Genomic DNA, 21096 nt, shown 5'->3' on the forward strand with positions numbered 1-21096 from the left:
GCAAGTTGAGAATAGGACGTGCATATCTTCAAACAAGCGTAACTTTGAAGGATGTGATGTTGATTTGTGTGTCAAAAAAAAAAAAAAGAGAAGGTGTTCATTTAGAAAGGCTAAGACACACAAAGCAAGACCTCACTGGTCCTGTAAAACGTACAAAATAGCTGGAAAGACAAAGCCACCTACTCTACAAAGCTGTTCTGCCTTGTTACACAGTTTTGTAGCATGTTATTGGTTGAGTGCCACAACTGTGTATTGCTGCTTGTGTCTTTGCTTCGCGGTCACAGGCCTACCTACATTTTCCAATATTAAATCAGTTGCAGAATGCAATAGAAGAATATAAATATTGCAAAGTGAATCCATTTTCTACCTCATACTCTTAAGAGGCTAGGAACCTGAAATGTGTGAAACAGAGCACACTTCATAACTAAAATGCAATTTTAAATCCTTCTGGCTGAGGATGTACAGAAAAACAGTGGTGGAGTACATGGACTTCAATATTGCTCAGCATATATGGGGCTAACTGTATTGATGCTTCATTATCTGTAGGCTTTCCCATCAGTGCATTACTAAAGTTTGTGGTAGAAAAAAAATGTCTACATAGTGTACTACCAAAATATTTTATTTTATATTTGCAAAAAAACACCTATTAAATATATCATGCCGTGACCTGATACAATGCTTTAAAACATACTTCAGAAAACACTGACTCCCAGTTTTTGAGATGCTCATTGGTAAAAACATTTATATGGCAAAGATCTTTTAATTGGCTTACCAGAAGGCATTAGGGTAAGGAAAGAAAAAGGACAAATGGAGAAGAGAGGTAGTTATACAGAAGACCATAAATGGAAGCTAATAAAAAAAGGCAGGGTGTTTGTGAAAACTCCTGCATTTTATTTGAATGTAGCAATGTTGTTTTGATCTGAGATCCTGGTATGGTCACCATTTGAGCAACAACGCACAAATTAACTGAATAATGTCAAACTACACTTCTACACAGAAAGGGTATGTGGCTGGGTGGATGTTCTCAAACTCATTAGTTTGAGTTTGTAGGAATAGAGCTAGCAAAGTTACTGCATCTTATCTACCCATTGTGGTAGATTCAACATGTGACTAAAGAAATATAATGCATATTGAAACAAAGGTTTCCAGAACCTTTACACAGACCTCATGAACACACTTGCATGGATTCAAACCTGTGCACAAGACCCAGCACGATCAATATTGCAACATTACTAGATCACATCAGCTATCTGCTGTTCTCAGTAGTTTGCAACCCTAAACAGAACTGTGATGGAAGCACACCAACATTTAAACAGAGAAGTGACATTCATCAACATCCTAAAGAAGAAGAGTACATGTAGGTAGATTGCTCAATGGTATGGAGATGCAAAGGAGGGGATGCAACGGCACCTGAAGAACCAGAAAAGAAGTGTATAACACAGAAACAACCACAGAGATATTATCTCCTATTAACTTAGATCTCATTAAATTTTTATAAAACCACGCACTCAGTTACTATGCACTGTAAACTGCATTGAATTCTAGCTGTAGCAGATAAACTCATTATGTACCAGCCTCCCTGTGTTTAGTCAAGTCCTGTACTTTTTCTGCTTATTTATCCCTTGCCTGTATGAATATTTCAGTGGAGAACTAAATCCAGGAGATCTTTCTTTTGATCCCCACGCACAGAACAGAGGATATACAACAATATAATTATTGTATTAAACAGAAAGCTGCTTGGTCCTTAAGTAGTTCGTCACTGGTGTTCTTCTAAGAACAGACCATAAACATAAGAACTGGGATTAGGAGTGATATAACCCCTTCTGTAGTCACTAAATCATACTATTTATCAGATCTACTGCAGACTTCCTAGCACAGCTCTTGTAAAGGAGCTCATTTCTGACCTCAGATATTTCTTGGCTTTGGTTCACAAGTTTAGAGCCTATCTTGAACAGAGTTTGGCAAACACATTAATTTGTACCCTGTAGCCTCATTAACACAGCTTCAAATTACTGTAAATATTCATAGCCAGTTAAAGAAGTAGATTATAAAGTCCACAGGGAACGCTGATTTTAACACTACCCTATGTCAAATATTCTAAGAAAGATATTTATTTGACCTTGGACAAACATCAGAGACAGATAACTGCCAGCTATTCTTTCATAGAATCAATACAGGTGGGGAACTACTTAGTGGATGCTCAACATATACATCATTGATCCAAAAAAGCAAAGGGTTCCATATTAAATGGAAGGAAAAATGTACGTTGTTTTACAGGAATCTCTTGGCTTTTATAGGGTCATTCGAACAACTGGATACTTGCTGTTTATCTTGCACATTAATGCATGCCTGTATTATTGGGCTTCAGACTATGAAGGACTTGGCAGCACTAAATGGGTGTATGACGGCAAAGGAAACATGTAAGTCTGTTTCTCTTGCAAGAGACTTTTGTTGATTTTGCTCTTTCCCACATCCCCCTCCTTTTCCTATGCCTTTGCTTGCAAGGTATGCCCTTACTTTACAAGTGCTTGGATAGCAAACTTTTAGCACCATGACTGCTGATTAGCAGCTTTTATTACTAACGCATATTTGGAGGGCAGGTGCAGTGAATAATCAGTTTACAACTTTCAGCTTTTATAGGTTTATGAGTCAGTGCTAAGCACTAACTTAATTAAACATTTATAAAGCAACAAGGGTCATAAATTAAACTTACTGATTGCATATGCACATGGGAACTGTTAGAAGGATTGCAGAACAATCCCTCAAATGAATAAGAGGCACAGGGCTTTTTTCTGCCACACAGCATTTTGTTATTAAAATGCAACATTTTAGTCCTTCTAAACACCATGGTGACTGGTCTGAAAAAAATCCACCCACTTTCTCTTATCTTTTGAGAAGATCATGTTTAAACATGTGGCAGAGTGTCTCCACTTGGAAGGAATGGACATTAGCACGCTTTTCCATAAACTCCTTGTGACAGCACTAGGCTGGGTGCCAAGTAAAGGACATTCATTAAGATGATGGATACAAACCAAGAGAAAATAGGAAAGTCATAATATATTTTGTGTGTAGTTATATGAAAATGTATCTAGTAGGTTCAGATGTATGAACATTCATTTCTTTCAAAGGTCATAATATAGTTAAAGCCACAGAAGCTCAACTTGTTCATTAATTACATTCTTCAAAAAATCACATATAATATACTACTGCTGTCATAAATCACCCTTTAAGCAACTTTTCGCATTTCTCTTGGAGACCTGTTTCTCTTGCTTGTAATTTTGTCAGACTTCACGGGTTTGGTGTGAAGTCACTATCCTGAAGGGTAAGAAAATAGTCTGAGAGTAAAACACACTTTGTGTAAAGAAACATTGCTTTTTTTATAGTTAGGGTTCTCTGTCAAAAAATGACATGGCTGAAGTTTCCACACACCACTAAAATACATAGCTTGAGTACTGCAGTCAGACACATGCAAGCAGGGTCATAGAGCTCAGTGGGACCACTTATGTAAGTGAAGGTATACATAGGTATTTATTTGCAGGATCAAGGTTTCCAGAAATCTGACAAGAAAAATGCAGAGTGAACTTCTATTATAGATATTTTTGTTAATGTTATTCTTGGGAATATTTGCCTTATAGTTTAAAAATAAGGCAACTAAGACTGAGCAACTTAAAAATTCTGAAAACTGAGTGCTTACTCAGTCTTCAGGTTCTTAATGCTTCTTCAGAACAGCCTAGATAACAGGCAAGAGTCTTCCTGTTTTTCATGGACAAAAGTGTTTTCCATTTCACACAGAGAAACAATTGGCAGAAATTATTTGCTAGCTTGATCACAGACAAAGCAGTTGTGCCTAGAGTCAATGGTCAGATTTTTAAATATTTTGTGGTAACTTTTCCATGAGGAGACAAAACCACTTCTCAAATGATGCCACACTGAAATCATATGGGATTTAGGGCAGAATTTTTTATAAACAGAAATAATAAATTGATAATTCAAATCTTCATTAAACTGAGATGCTGAAATAAAATGCCTATTAGAATACATCCACTTAAGATTCATTAAGCCATTAATCTACTTCATCTTGACATTGGTTGATGAATGTATACCTTTTCATTCTTTTACCTGTATCTAACTCATTACTGGATTATATGGTCCCAGGTACCTGGGACAAAGAATATCTCATGTAGAGCTGCATTTCATAAAGTATAGCTTGGTATCCCACTAACAGTAAATGCCTTCCATATGGGATAGTCATTGCCTTAGAGAACCAGGCATGACATATTATCTGGTTGTTGAATATTTGGGGATTTTTGACAGAGAGGTATTGTGTGAACATTAGTTATTATTGGAGATGCAATGTGAGTTTAAACATATCAGACAAGATACTTCTAAGTATATTAATTTATTTGGAAAGCAGGAATTAAGAACAATCTGGGAAAAATCTGTCAGAAGAAGTGACATGAACTGCAGGATATATTATGGCACAGCAGTGCAGATGTAATTTCCTTTCACACAACAGTCAGAGTTGCCAATATTTGAAGCAAAATATGTCATTGGTCTCACATAGAATGGGAACACATTCAGAAAGAAGTTAAGACGAACATAACTTCTTAGCTAATTTAAAAAAAAATGACAGTAAGAACTTTGACAAATAAATCAAAATTCTAGTGGTCTCAGATTATACTGACCCAAAATAAATTATCTGGTACTGATTTAGTGGCATGAATTTTTTATGTAGAATCCCTGCTGTGTCCATAATATGTTGCCAGTTATGGCCAAAACCAGTTCTTCAAAATGTCAACACTTCTAGAATTATTCTCCTTTCCAGGCTAAGAAGAATACACAAACAATCGTTTTCCTTATCAATTTGATTATATATATGTTCCTGAGCAGGCATACTAACTGGTGAACCTCCATTTTTAACTAGCAGTTGTACGCAGCACTCAGACCACAAGTAAAATTACCAAAGTAGCTCTCTTTGCAGATTTCTGCTAGCTGTATTCTTTTCCAGCTCACGTCCAGACTCTAAAGTGTTAGTGCCAGTCCAAGAAGATTTGAGGTCTTCTGCATGGCAGCCTTCAATCAAAACCTTTGACCTGAGGTGCAAAAAGCAGTCAACTTTACCCCCTGCAACACGTCCAAATTAGCCACACAAGATGTTCCCAGCATTAAAACTACACTCATGAGCTTGGTATAATGAGGCAGACAGATCTCAGTCTCTCCTAAGGTAGAGGGATAGCATCCCTGATGCAACACCATAGTGTAGAGTCTATGTAACCACTGCAGCAGGATATTGAAAACATCTCTTAATTACAGCTAAGTGAACAATTTGAACAATATGTGTTTATTTACAATCTAATTTAGCCACCTAAGTAAGAGATTGGTTTCCCTAATTCCTCAGGAAGTTGTACAAATCCTCTAGAAAGGGATTCAAGGCAGGAAAGTAACATCATTGTTCAGAATTGTCCCATGGAAGCATCTGTCTTTTTCATCACTGCCCATCAGGGAAACTAAAACTGGGGAGCTGAAATTTTCATGCAAACCCCTCAGGTCAGTGTTATGTTTAGGCAAAACAAATCATTCCACTTCACTCATGGTATATTTCTTCTGCTGTTTGCAAGGCATCTACTAGTAGTTTGCAAAATTCTCCTGCATATTTATTAATCAAGACATCTATTTGCATCCTGATTATGTTTCTCTGTAGCTTGCTGCTTTCCTGCTCTGGGCACAGACTTATTGGATATCTGGAAGTCCCACAAAATGGTCACTGTACATGTCTAGAACAACTCTACTTCTTTGTTATGCATTGTCTAACACACAGTAAGACTGGCATAGTTTAAAAGGTGTCTTGTGAGTATCAGCTATACATTGAACTTGCAATAGGTCTGATGTGTCACACTCACAGTGCTTGCTATACAGAGGCAGTTTTGTGCCTCCAGACAATCTGTGAATGCACAGCTCAACTCATGTCAGACCTAACGCTTTCAGACCTGCTACTTGCAGCTGTACTTTTTAGATAAAAGCTTTGTAGTTCACACTGTTTTGTCTGAGATTATCATACCCACAGCCACCTGATGAATAAGTCACTCAAGAAAAAGAGGTACCAAGAAGGAGGTCATTAGAGCACCAGTTTATAAAGGCCACTTCCTTACTCTCCTTAAACCCCATCCTGGTTGTAATCTGAAAGGTGTCAAACATGAGAGCCCTGAAATAATGCTCCCCTGGGCTGAAATGAATGTGTGAATACCACCTTAAAATCTGATAGCCACATGCAAAAAGATTTGATTTACCTGTTTTAACCAAAACCATGTAAGAATTTGAGCGTATTCTGAAATGGACTTTTATGAAAAATATATTTCTGTTGGCATATTACAAGGTATCCTGTTTGCAGTGTTTCTGAGTGTTTGTATACCTAGGATTTATTATAGGGAAAAATCTAGTAGTTCAATTGCCTGAAGGATAAACATATTCTCTATGTTGTGCAGAAGGAAAATCCCTTTCTTGTCTCATGTTGTTTTCTTCAACAGTAATTTTATAGCAGGCTAGTAAGCTGTATGGTGAGCAATGATGGTTTCCAGACACTAGCTAGTAGGAAGCAGAGCTGCTAATACTGTTGAAATAGGAGTCTGTTTTTTCTGGCTTTCCTTAAACAAAATTTACAATCTCATTTCTCCCCTTCTTAGGGAAAAAAGCTCTTTATATTTCAACTGTGTAACTTTCATTTCAGATTAAAATAAAAACAATAAAATATATAAATGGATATAAAACCTGTGCCTAAGAGATAGTGAATACCATGTGACTTTGCCAGTAGAAAGCTGCTTTTGAAGTAAAATTATAGAAGAATATAATGTATTAGCTACATCTTCAGAAAGGCGTGAGCAGGTCCGAAAAAAATCTCTCACATTTTGGATATACAACACTGCAAAGAAGAATGTGACCCTCACACTCCTTTGAGAAGCTGCTTTCATTCTTCGTAGACATGCCCAGAATGAAGATTATATTGTCTATCATGGCAAATTTAACAAGCTTGTCATCCAAGGCCATTACGGGTGAGGGAGTTGGTTAATTATTTTTGTTTCCTATAGTAACTAGCACAGAAATATTGTTAATTTCTTTACTTTTCTATTAATTATATGTTTCAAGCACTACAATATTCTCAGTTATGGCAAATGAATATGATATTAATATGCTTTATATGATAATTCCCCTCAGAAAGCTAGAGACATCATTTTATGCTTAAATCTGCAATTCTTCCAAAACAGACCTGAGGCTTTTTCTTACTATTTATTTATCCTACAGAAGTTTAAGACAAAGCTGCCACTTATACATACTTTGCTGGAAGCATGCATAGGTGATGATTTTTTTTGAACCCAAGTGAAAATATTATAGAAGTGTATTCCAGCTGTTAATTTTTCACCCCTAACAAGGAAAAATTATATGATGTCAGATATGCAATAATTTTATTTATTTAAGGTCTCTGAATAAAAACAGCCAGTTCTGGTTGTTAAAATCTATAACTAGAAAACTATGATAAAAGTGATCATTGTTACTGCATGTCATTAATTCGCAACCAAGAAAGAAGTGACATTGTAATGAAAAGCAAAAACTAATTTTTTAGTAAAGCCTGACATTTTAGGTGAAAGGCTTCGAAACACTTCTGAGTGATTTAAATAAAAGCCCTAATCGGTGGTTATTGTGAGTATATTTTCTCATATTTGCACAAAACTGACCCTCCAATTATATTGTTACGTGGACCGGTTATTAATAGGAGTGGAGTTCATGTGTTAATAAGAAGGCAGTTTAAAAGTGGAGGCCACAAAATTAAAATGTACACCTGAAGTCTGCAAGTAGATCAGGTGGCCTCAGATTCAGGGTAGGCAGGAGTTGACGCATGCAAGACTGTCTATTTCAAAACAAACATCTCCAAAAGGATTTATTCTGTGTTGTTTGTTTTTTTTTTTCATGTTTCAAACTCAATAAAATTCAACAAATAGAAGGAATTTTCATTGCTTCAGAATCGATAGTCATAGATGAAATAATAGAAAATCTCATTGTATAATTAAGAAAAATGAACTTCTAATCATTAGTGAAGCTGAAGTCTAATTGTACAGAGACTTAGGAAATCAAATTCTAATTTAATTCCTAAACCAATTACTTGTTAGCTCAGAAAAAAAAGGAAATGATAACACATTCATGACAATTATTTGAACTAATTAATCGCCACTACACAGTATGGGGGATGCTGCATTACTACTACTGGTGACATGTTCTAGAACGAAATTCAAAACAGAATCTTAGAGATGGTAAAGCACTTCATATTTTTACATATGTATATTAAAAAAATTCATATGATTCGAATGAGTTCATATAACTATCTTCATGAAACAAACAAAAAAAAATTCTGTCCAGGTCCTTCGTTGCTTTCATAAACTTGTGTTATCATACTAATAGAAATACACTACTTGAATGCAACAGTCTGTGCCATGCACAAGTCTGTACAAAGAGAACAAAAAATCTTTATCCAAAGAGCGATACTTCAGGTATGAGAAGTGACAGACAACAGATGGATACCGTGAAGGAATCAGTGTAAGACATACACTGAAGCAGAGGCTTAGTGACTGACAGTTGCTCACTGCTATATTTGGTTTCTAGATCAAGAGAGGTCTGAGAAAAGTCTTGAATGGCATTAACAAACTGGTTTTGTAGCTATTGATGAACAGCTTTTCCCAGGCATGAGGGAAAGCAGTGAAGAAGGCAAGGAGGTGTTTGTTAGGGTGACAGAAGGGATAGTGGAGGCCAGCCACCAGGAGAAGCCAATGCAGGAGTCAACCTTTCAGTGCTGAACAAGTGAAGTGTTTGGAGAAACTGGATTAAGACAGAGCTTGTGGGAGCATGTAGCTTCTGTTTGATATAACCCGGGAGGCAGAGGCAATGAAGGGTGCTCAGAAGCAGAGTGGGAACACGAGAAGAACATGCATTTTTTGTGCCCACCATAAGGCTTCACACTGCTGTCATCAAGTGAAGCCATGGAAGAGACCTTCAGATGTGTGTGCATCTAGTATGCTACAGATAAACTCTGGGAAGTCTCTAACACTTTTAGGCTGTTTTTAACATCATGGCATCTTCACTGGTAACATTCTAACACTGTAATGTCGACCTTGGCCATTTGTTACAGAAGTCTTCTGTAATGCTGCATATTCTTACTGGAGAGTGGTAAGTAACCACTGCATTTCCTGTGTGTTCTTATTTTGCTGTCAGTGAGAACATTGTAGCTCAATATGATTTACATAACTGTATCATTTGTAAAATCATAACCCGTTATAAAAAATACAAAAGGTCTTTTGGACTGAAAAGCATCACTGAAAGGCCCAACTCAGGTAGGTAGACGCTTAACTTCAACCACACGAGTACCTACAGTCAATAACAAAAATGCCGTCTGTATCTACAGGTATCTGAGGTGTTACTACTGGGCAGTTCGTAGTTTAATCACAATAGGTGGCCTTCCAGAACCACAAACTCTGTTTGAGATAGTTTTTCAACTGTTGAATTTTTTCTTGGGCGTCTTTGTCTTCTCCAGCTTAATTGGTCAGGTATGTTAAAAAATCAGTAACTAGATACATTCAAATTACTGTAATGTGGTGATTATATAGTCAATTTAATGGATTTTGGTTCTGGGAAAAAGTTTAGTTTCCGCCTGAATGTCCCTGTATTTAACTGTCATCTGTACTTTTTCTTCTCATAAACAAATGTGTTTAACCAGTTCCCAGTTCTATAGACCTTTTGCACACAATCTGATTAAAAGCCAAGACTGCAGGATACAGATGATTCTTGAAACTATGCATAATTCATTTTTTCTTCCTCACAGCCAAGGAAACGGTTCCTCGAAATTCACATTATACTGTTAAATCTGATAGAAAATTTATAATTGTAGGTATGATTAATATGTACAAATTATTGAGTAAGTCATGCTCGATACTACTGCCAATAGAATACTGTTAATGGAAATCCCATGATTTGTCAAACTAGAATTCTGCTGTTTTCCATAAATACAACATATTTGTTAACCTGAAAATCAACTCTTTTCAATTTCTCTTGGTTCTCATTTGTCAGGAGGAAAAAAAAAAAAAAAAAATAAAGCACAGCAAATCATTTATATTTCTAAATGAATGTAACTGAAATATTTCTTGCTGGTAGCTATCAAACTTGGGCCTTAGGTGCATAGGTTTTAAAATACCTTGCCTATAGAAAAACTGATGCTATGGTTTTAAAATAACTTGCCTACAGACAAACAAATGCCCTGAGTCTTATGTGAGACTGTGTCTTACTGGTTTCCTATAGAAATCATTCCAGATTTTTTGATTTGTACAGTCTGCTATTGGAAGAATTATTATGACAAAAATAAAGATGAAAACTGAAATTTAATTTTTATTTTGAATATAGGATTTGAAAAGTTCAATCAAAGAGTTAAGAATTGCATCTATCTCTTGCTCTTTAGAAGTACCAGAGGAGATAACCATCACAAAACAGACTTTTGCCTGCAGGATTTAAAATTCATCCACAAACAAGCGTTACAAAAAAGAAAACACAGTGGTTCATATAAAATATTTGTTCTGGAAAACAATGGAATTCAAGTTTATTGGATTAAACTTCATAGTTTTCATCTTTATTTTTTTTTCCTAAGTTGATACAACTGTCAATGCAAGCACCATTCCTACAGAAGATTCTGCAGATTAGTTTCTGTAACCAGTATAGTCATTTGAAGACTCAGTCCTTAAATCTTAACACACAAACAGTTTAATTGCAGTTTGTTGTAGTTCCTATTTACAAAGAGCTCTTAAAATTACTGAGTTATTCCTGGTTTAGCACACTTGCCTAAAAATTGTTATTTCTATTGCAATCAATTACATCTCTGTAATAAAGAGCAGAATTCAGCCCACTGGCACACTAATCCTTGGCCACTGCAATATGAAGCCATTCTACTAAAGACTTGTCTATATAGTTATGCTTTTGAAGAAGGAATATCTATGAACATAAAGTCATCCACTTTCTAAAAGCTAAATTACATTTATGTTGGAATGCTAAATGATGTTTCTACACTAAAATGTTAAGGTCACCTTTCAACTCAAAGTGCATTTTCAAGACTGATCTAGATTCTCTTAACTATTTAATCAGTAGTAGGATCTCCATTCTAGTGGTTCCAGCTGGTGTTACTAGGGAAGTTTAGTCCAATTTGCTTCACTTCTGATTTGCATTGAACACCAAATGCAGAGTAACTTTATTATAGATCTTTAAGAAAAGCATTATCTATATTTTTCTTCCATGTCCAGAAATATGAAATAGAATAAGATAAAACTCACAAATGATTCCTTTAAAATCATAATAGAGACTTTCTAACACAATTAGATTCAATCTGTACTGCTTCTGAAAAAACACATGAAGCACCTATTCAAAATATGCAGTTGAATGTATAATTAATCAGTGATTTTACAAACAAGCATCTTATTCTTTTTATACGTTGCTGACAAGATATTCAAATCAAGACTATTTTTGCTGAAATGTGTAGTAACAACAACTGATGTTTGCAGATGAGAGATGTAATTGGAGCAGCTACAGCAGGACAGAACTACTATCGTTCCTGTATGGACAACACTGTCTCCTATATGAACACTTACTCTATTCCAAAAGTGGTCCAAAACCGTGTTCGAACCTGGTATGAATACACATGGGACTCTCAGGGAATGCTGGGTAAGGCTTTTCAATTCCAGTTAAATAGCAACTGCAAGTGAGAGTGTTTGTATAGATACACATATAGGGTGAAATTCACATTTCTCTTTTCCTGAATTGCAGTTGAGGAGGGTATTCAATTTACTTTAGAAAAAAGCAATATGATGCTTACTATTTCATAAATTCTATTCATTTATATAATGTTCCGGTTATAACTTGAGACAAGATATGTAACTTAAAAGACAATAGCTTAGTAAAGCATATTATCTGCTTCCTCTGTTGAACTCATAAATGCTAGAATAAATCCATTAAATTATTTTTCTGTACAATGCTCATTTTTATAGACATTCTTCCTTTATATTTTCTAACAAAGTTTGCTTTTTTTTTTTTTTTTAACAGATGAATCTGAATTACTGGAGCAGATGCCAACCAAAATGCAATTGGCCATTGCAATTGATGTGAACTTTTCCATCATCAATAAAGTTGACTTATTCAAAGCAAGTAGTTTTACAGGAGAATACAGAAATGTGTGATATTCCTGAGACAGAAACCTTGTTTTGTGCATCTCGCAACACTTAAGTGCATGTTTGTTAATATGCAAGGCAAAATAGGTCTATGAAATATCTCAGTTAATAGAGATATGTCAGAACAAACCCAAGTGCCTGCCTTTTAATTTTTTTTTGTGTCAAATCAAAGATTTTTGAGAAAGCGAATGAGATTAAGACACAGTTCTGTTATACTGACATATTAAAGCTGATGTTATGGTCAGACTGTACGTGATTTCAGAGTAAACTAATCTCAAGAGTCAGACATAGAAGAATGTAATTTTTAATACAGTCCACCTTGCTGTATACTGCCTTTGTCTGCCTGAGAGATCGCAAATGCTATGTGTTCTGGTAACATAACTTTGATGTAGTGAATGCTATTTTTTAGTAACTTTTTGTGCAAAGGCGTTTTCTCTTTATTATCATGATAGTTTTGCAGAGATATAATTTAAATGTAGTACTTAGGACTGGATTTCTGACACCAAAATGAGGACACACTGCATTTTGAGAAGTAGTGTTAACATACAGTAACCTTAACACTAACTTTTTTGTTAGTATAAATACGAGAAATTGCATGATATCTCTGTATAAACATTATATAGATGCAGTTTCTGCCACATTTGCTGAAGACATAGAACTCATAGATTCACAGCAACATTTGTCACGATCTGTTTTTCAACATGTATCAGTAAAAAAAAAAATAATATAAAAGACCCATAAAGCTCTGAACATATCACTGAGTTTCCACAGCAGATTTAGATGTATAGAATCTTACTTTGTAAAAATGAAGAGATGTTCAACCCAAAGAGCACTTTATAAGTCTTTGAAATGACATTTCTTTCATTCTTTTCTCTGCTCTAAATGCTGATCCTTATGATGTTTTGAGTTTGAATTCCACTTATAAAACCCTGATCATTCATGTATTGTTGGATTTTTCTGTTCAGTGTAAGCACTAATAGTCACTTGTACTACTGAATTAATAGAACAATCAATTCTAACTATTTTAACAGGGGTGCGATACCCAGATGATACATGACATGCTGCTAAGGTTGAAATCCATTGTGTATTTACCTGGTGACTTTGTCTGCAAAAAGGTGAGCATTGTTGTCTCTTTCAAATAATACTTACAGTATGTATTTTAGAAAAAGAGGTCAGCTATTGGTCAGCAGTGTCTTCTAAATAAAATTAATCCTGAGAGAATTAGCATAAAAGTAATTAAGGTATTCCATGTAATAATAACAAATGTGCTCTCAAATTTCAACCTAGAACAAGACAATATGGATTTTATTACTTGAATTATCAAACATAGACTTATAGTAATATGGGACAATATTTAATGTAAATATGGTTTATATATGGAAAAAATACACTGCATTCCATACTGTTCCTTCCAGTAGGATCTGATCTTGCTCTACCTTCAGGTGCAGCCCTGAGCCATCTCCAGACTTCCAGCTGAATGCTGTCACACTGTACCTTAGAAAATACAGCTACTCTTAGCATTTTGGCTTAAACATGGCGTTATAATAATGCAGGTAGATAGCCCAGCTTCTGAGCAAGTGAGCCAGTGTCTCTTTTCAGAAGGCATGTAAGTGTACTCATAGGCAGTGTAGGATGTGATTAAAGAATGGGGTATCAGTGCTGTTACTATTCTGGTGAGTGACACACAGTTCATATCACACCCAGAAGTGACCATCAGAACCCCTTGTCTTTAGCAGTTCTGGTCCAGCATGCTCACTAAGTCCCTGCTCCCTCCAAGAGTTAAGCATATGATCCTCTTCCCAAATGCTGAGTTAGTCCCACTGCTTGCACAGTGTAGGAAGTTAAACATTTGTGAATGCACCAAAGGATCAGGTATGTCCCTTCAAAGACCAATCCCAGAATTACTGTTGGCAAGGAACCATGGGAGAGTAGTTTGGTGTGTTTGCTTGTACAATGCACAGTATGAAAGGATCTTAGACTGTGGCTGGGACTCTGCCACAACAGAGATAATGACAGTAACAGATTAAAGGTCTTGATAATCCAGTCAGATGCAAACAGCTTTCAACAAGGATGGATTATGAGAAACTGAAGTATCAATTTATTACATCTTGATTCAGAGCTAAAAGGTCTCTCACTTGCACAGATCTACCATGTGGCCAACAACCATAGTAATCCTATTAATGCTGTAACATGTAGTAGGGAATAAAACTCTGTTGGAACTACCTCTTCCTCAGATGTATGTTGGCCTCATCATACTTTACCAAGGAGGCTCTGCATGCAGGCTTGGAGAAGCAAGTAAAGGGATAGGAAGTGCAAGCCCTGTTTTCAGTCCTGGCTTTGTTTCTGTTGTCTTTTCACTTTTATAATTAAACTGCTGTTTTGACTCAGTTACTCCAGCTGCACGAGTAGAAAAATTAGTTGCCTGCCTTACCGAGATGTTGTGAAGACTTTTATGATCATATTTGTGAAGTCCATTATATTACTCCAATTTTCCTGCTTTTTATTGTATATACTTACGTCACACTGTTGAATCCTAGTATATCACGTGGAGGATAATAAATAAACCAATAATCTCTTAAACCACCCAGTGATTACATAACAGTTGACAAAGTTTTGAATCATTGTTTCTTTTTATTTTCCTTTTAAGTTATGTAAGTGATGATTAGAAGTAATTGTATAAAAACTGAAGCTTTTTAGACCATGAAGCATAGGCTTTTTTACACTCCTATGTTTTTAAATACACTGCTGGAGTACTTTAGTTTCCACCAGAACAGTTGATGGAAATGACTGTTACAATCCTGATTTTTACCTAGTCTTCTTTTTCCAAGCTGGCCTAGATGGTCTCATTCCTGTTCAAATATTGTCCCATATCACAATTAGAGTTACCAAAGTTAGTCCTCGCGTTTGTGCTCAGTGCTAGGAAAAGTACCACAAACATTTATTTCCCCATAATACCAGCAAACCTGTTTATGAGAGACTGGAAAGATATTTAAAGAACTGTCTGTCAGATTATCCTAAAAAAAAAAAAAACAAACAAAAACAAACAAACAAACAAAAAACCCCAAACAAACAAACAAACCACTGCCCTGCAAAAACACGGGATCTTTATGTGTTTGTGTACCCAGGGAGAGATTGGCAGAGAGATGTACATCATCAAACAGGGTGAAGTTCAAGTCCTTGGAGGCCCTGATGGTACAAAAGTCCTGGTTACACTAAGAGCAGGAGCTGTATTTGGGGAGATCAGGTAGGTCCATTGCTATTTTTAACACTTGCTTTAGAACTGAACAAATAATCAATGGTTGTTAAACTTCCCTGTGGTAAGCATGACAGCTACCATGGGGAGACTAGAAAGGAGGTAGGATCAACCAAGAGGCCACTGAGCAAGGAGATGCAGGTTAGTGAAGGGAAAACTTAAGTGAAGTGTCAGAGACTAATCTGGTAAGATCTGAGACCAGTGTTTTTGGCTATGTACACAGGATATGCAGTCAAATTTCTCCTTGAGCATTTAAAAGATTTAACACATCTTCCTGTTCCAAGGTCTGCAATACAGCAGGACCAAATGCATTTTATTGTCTGTATAGTAAGACTAGGTGCCCTTAAACAGCAGATGGTAAAAATTATAATTAATTTCCAACAAACAAGATAAAAAATCTAAAATAGCAAATGAAACTAGATAATTTAGATGAAGTAGGGATTAAGTTACCAAAAATCAGGCATCCACGTTCCAAAATGTATTTGTTTAAGAGTATACACAAGAAAAAGGCTGACAGAGCAGATTTTTGGGTCTGAGTTTTTCTGAAGAAAATTTTTCTCTGGTGGCTATAAATGCTTTTTGATATTCTCCGTGTACTTGCTATGCAAAATTCATTAACTCTTATGTGCCATGTCTCCAGTTAGCCAACCAAGTCCTAGATAGACACTGCATCCCCTGCTGAGGTTGGCCTGAGGAAAAGTAAAATACACGTGCTGCTGCATGTGATAAACCGGACCCTTGATTTCTTCCAGCTGCCTTCCTGCTATTGTTAAACCTCTTGCTGGTCACTTTAATCTGCCTTTTGAAAAGTGGTAATCAGCTCTGTGCCAGGTTTACATTTATCTTCTACTTGTGTCTCCCTTTGTACTAGGGGAAACATTCTCCTTTATCCAGTGACGTGCATACAAAACTTACTTAGACCTCAGGTGGAAAACACCTGATATATCCCATAGATACAGACCTTTTTCATTGAGTGGGAAAGTGAAATTATATCAGCTCTTTGAGAGAAGGTTATTTGAAACGTTTTTCTCTGTGTGACAATATAATACTTGAGCAAAGCCTCAGAACAATATGCTGTATTGTACGTTATGTGGAAAGGCTGAAAATGCACTGGGTTTCAGTAAGGGCTGAATAACTAAGAGATAAAATAGAAAGCTACAGCAGCCCAGATATGTAACACACACATGGTTTTCCATTATTTATTAGTCCTGTATTTGGAGCAAGGACTCTATTTTTTAAACTGAGAAATTATAATAATTGGTTTTAAAATGGCAGGGATTTTCAAACTTTTGATCTAATATAGGTGAGCACTTGTTTCCATGTGAGAACTACACAATGGCCTTTACAGATCCATTTCCCAGTACATGTTACTCTTTACATAATTGACAATATGACCAGTGTAATCATCAGCAATGCTATAACCCTATGCTTCTAGTCTTGTTTTATTCATCATTCACCTACCGCAGCAGCATACCCTATCAGACACTTGTAATTTGCATATAAATGTCAGGCAGTGGATAAACTCGAGGAGAAAAGACACAGCAACTTGCAGACACCTACAAAATCGAAGAAAAGCAAAGATATGAAGCACTAAGTGTATCAGTAGAGATTTATGCTCCTCCTTGTGGTAAAATGTTAGAAAATAATGAGTTTGTATAGCGTCTTTCTATATAAGTTTTGTCAAGGTCTTCTGAATATCATATAGCAGAAACAAATGAAAAAAATGTTCTTTAATGGATGAAATATTGCTTCATTTAGCAAATCCATGTTTTCCCCTAAGTATTTATAGCGTGTTTATCACCTGATATCAGACTGACTTCCTTCTGATTTCTGATTCAAGATTCATTTAGAGAAATATGTCAGCTTCATTCTGAGTGGTTTAACTACATGATTTATAAGATGCTTGCTATTTAATCTCACTTTGTTCATGTAAATGCATGTAAATGATGCTTAAAAAGTCTGAGGGCAAAGAAGTTGAAGAAAACAAAAAATGTTTATTTCAAAAAATTTCCCTGAATTATACCAGAAGGCCAATGCAAGACTAATGTTCAAACAAGTCCTTTGCCAATTTAATCCTTGAAAATTACTACAGAAACAGATTAAGTAATAGCAGTTGCCCTCCAATTAACATCTTACCCTCATTACTACATTCCTGTATAGATAATATCAGTTTGGGGAAGCAAAATAATCTCAGAATCAGAAGCAAACAGATTGTTGCCTTAATGAGAGAGCCTGTCTGCACAGATAATTGAGAAAGAGAAATTTAGCTATAACACAACACTTCATTAGCCCAGAGAAATTTACCCTTTAAGACAGATGTCCTTGTTCATCCATTTACTGATATTTCACTAGAACTATTTCCTATCAGAAAATGGTGATTCTGGAAAAATTAAAATGTTTATCCATTATGTGTAAATTTTTGCCAGGAAGATCTCCAAATGTTTGATCTCAGCTTTACCTTTTCAGGTTTTTTGTAACTTTAACTTTTACTAAAAAAAACCCTAAACTACAGTGAGAATTTAGCTTTGTGAAATATTAGATCTTCCACTTTGACACAGGATTTCCCATGCAGTGGCAGCTGCTGCTTTTCAAGGTGCTCTGCCTTTTGGTGTTTGACATCCTGCTCAGAAGCAAGATCCAGACCTATTTCTCTCTCCTGAGTTACCAGTTATCTCCACATGCACGTAGGTGCTGAGCTGGGCCACCACAACCCTGCACATTCAGTGAATACATATGTGATTCCCTGGATCAATTTGCTAAATGAACAGCAGCTTCCTACAGAGATCAGCCATGAAAACCAAACAATAAATAAACTGAGTCATCACTTTGACATCTTTATACCTTGAAATTAAATTTGCTAGCATAAGAATTCAAAAGTTATCATTTCATACTAATATTACAGCATTTCAGTCTAACAATTGGACAGTAATAAATGTAAGGTAAAAAAAGCTAATTTCTCTATCAATGTAGATATCACATTATCAATATCCATTGCAAGGCAAATATAGTTATTTTAAAAAATTTGGTCTATCAACTTCCTCTCAGCACACTAGCCAAAGCAGATTCAACGATGAAGTCCATAAAGCTGTCCTTAGCCAAAGATGATTCTGCTTGAGCAAGGACTGCCTTGTAAAATTCACTTCACATCATCACCATAACGAAAAGGCTGATCTCTTTAGTCCTAGTCGGTCTCGATAAAATGAGCTTTCTGTTAGGAATGCCTGAAAATGATTCTTCAATGACTTGTTGAGAAGTGATTCATCAGAACTCAAAAGCTGTTTGCAATTTTCCTTAGCTGCTTTTATTATTGTGCAAATAGTTTTATTCTATCTGAGGAATTGTACAGAATTGTTTAAAAAGAAGACAATTAACTGCATTTTCAGCTTGAGTTCATAGGTTGATTGCTGTCTTGGGTTGCAGAAAATCAGTGCGTGCGTGGGTATGTGTGTGTGTAAAAATAGCCTTGTACACACAGTTTCAGAAGCCGCATACTATCCTTTATAAATCAAATATATTATCTGTATAATCTAATATTTATAAATATGCTCTATTAATATATTTACTATTAAACCAAATATTTCTATACCCTTGGTTAATATTTAAGTAAGTGTTAATTCATGTTTTATGGGGTCCACTCTACCCTTTATTAATAACTTTTAAATTTAGAGATCACTAAATATTCTCTAAAAATATTAACTCACTGGGAAATACTTAAGGGACAAATTTTAGGGTAGATCTCCTTGGATTACAGTGATAAAGCAATTTTACTACTAAGAGCAAAATGCAACTTCTCTTGCTTTTGACCACAGCTGAGAAGTGAAGAGTCTGTTTCATTTGCTTAATGCAAGATGAACAATTTAAATTTTTTTTTTTTCTAATCTCTATGTGGATATCCTTCCTATGGCCAACTGCTGCTTGCTGGTCTAATGCCTTGCTTTCGAAACAAAACAGCCTTCTTTTTTCTGGCAGATATATTTGTAACTGTCAGCCTGAAAGACCTTTCTAATCCATATCTTTCAACTTTCCTACATTAAAACATGAGATGTGGTGTGAGAAAACTGAAAACCAGAGTCCCACAGAAGTTATTCACTCAGGAAAATTAAAATTCTTGGAGAATCATTCATTCATTGCAAATAACTTTCAATAATAACAGACTTGTGCTGCTCTATTTCTGATGTAAATCATTTTCAACAATAAAATTGAGGAAATGCCAATTTCACATGAGAGCTAAAAAAAACCTGCAGTCCTCACAGTGGGTGTCTCTTGGGAGAAATGTCTCTATCTAGCAAGACTTTTCACAATCCTTAGCATCTACATATGCCTGACCAGTAGTGACAATCTGCCTTCCTGAGGCAAGAAGCTGTTTCTAATCCCAACTGTAAAGGATCTTTACAGAACATCAGGGGATGTAAGTGAGCTTTACGATGACTCCAGTGGAGAACCACCAGCAAAGAGATTCCTCACTAGGGCAAGTAACGATGCGACTGATGATGTTTATTTTCATTCCAGCCTATTAGCTGCAGGTGGAGGAAATCGAAGGACTGCCAATGTGGTGGCTCATGGTTTTGCCAACCTTTTCATTCTGGACAAGAAAACACTCAATGAAATCTTGGTGCACTACCCTGACTCAGAAAAACTTCTCATGAAGAAAGCAAAGTATGTCCTAATAGTTTTTAAATCACAGAATTTAGCTGCAGAATGGACAGCTGTGGCTTCTAGATATATTTGCATTGCTTTCTTGGAAGCATAACAGATGTAAACACATTTGTATTTAGAGGTCAGGTTTGCCTGGTAGTAGGTAGTGGAAGTCATGGCCTTGGCAGAGGTTCCAAGGGTTGTGGAAATGTGGTAAGTAGAATGAAGTCCTGAATGTAGTTGCCTTCTCTGTTATATTTAAGGTAACAAAACAAATAGGAGATACAGATGGATATCAGGACTCCTTACACAGTCAAAAAAGAAACTGTAGGACAGATGTCAGTTAAGGAGTAAGTTTTCAAAGACGCAACCGAACACTCACAATTACTTCTGCAGAGGTATGCTTCAATGTACCCATGGACCCATATGCATTTCCAAAACCTTAAGCAGTAGTTAGGAAAGGGTTTAAAGGCTCAACAAGATGGAATTACACAGACTAGAGGCGTGCATTTTGTTCAAAAGGATTCTGAAATTAGATTTCAAACCCAAACTGCTCTTCATCTTTCTTTGGCTGTAGCTTGCTAGAATCACCTTTCTCCCAGCTTTGAAAGGGCAAAATATCGTCAGGTTTTTTGTCATAAAACTACGACAAAATGAGTACCTTGCTACCTTGTAAAAGGTCCAAATACTTGAAACTTTTTGTCGTTATTAGTATACTTCAGCACTCTTATTGTTCTCAGCTGTTGCCTTGCATTGCTATCGAAGGTTGGGAGGTTGCTCCCAGTCTTGAAATTCCACCAGAGAAGACTAAACTTAGCACAGGAGTTACATCTTGTTTAGTGGAAGTGCTAGCAGATGGTTGCATTCAACATGTTTCAACAGTCCTGGTTGTCAAATGACAGTATCTTGGGAATCATCACATCTCTGAGAAACAAGGAACCTAGACACAGAATGGGCTGATTG

The 21096-nt window shown here is 36.0% G+C and overlaps 1 protein-coding gene across 3 annotated transcripts in view; it reads left to right on the top strand.

The window, feature by feature from the left end:
• The window catches only part of CNGB3 (cyclic nucleotide gated channel subunit beta 3), a 70201-nt gene that overhangs the window by 41060 nt on the left and 8045 nt on the right, over positions 1-21096 (top strand). Inside the window, exons 10-16 of one of the 3 annotated variants that reach the window (XM_033005895.2) lie at positions 2298-2420; positions 9446-9587; positions 11583-11742; positions 12121-12218; positions 13277-13360; positions 15371-15489; positions 20008-20154. In XM_033005895.2, the coding sequence (XP_032861786.2) occupies positions 2298-2420; positions 9446-9587; positions 11583-11742; positions 12121-12218; positions 13277-13360; positions 15371-15489; positions 20008-20154 (873 nt within the window). The remainder of the gene's footprint in view (positions 1-2297; positions 2421-9445; positions 9588-11582; positions 11743-12120; positions 12219-13276; positions 13361-15370; positions 15490-20007; positions 20155-21096) is intronic. The other 2 variants (XM_033005897.2, XM_033005896.2) reach the window with 2 other exon arrangements.

Source organism: Tyto alba, unplaced genomic scaffold (assembly GCF_018691265.1).
Source record: "Tyto alba isolate M040663 unplaced genomic scaffold, T.alba_DEE_v4.0 Super-Scaffold_9, whole genome shotgun sequence".
Taxonomy (NCBI): domain Eukaryota; kingdom Metazoa; phylum Chordata; class Aves; order Strigiformes; family Tytonidae; genus Tyto; species Tyto alba.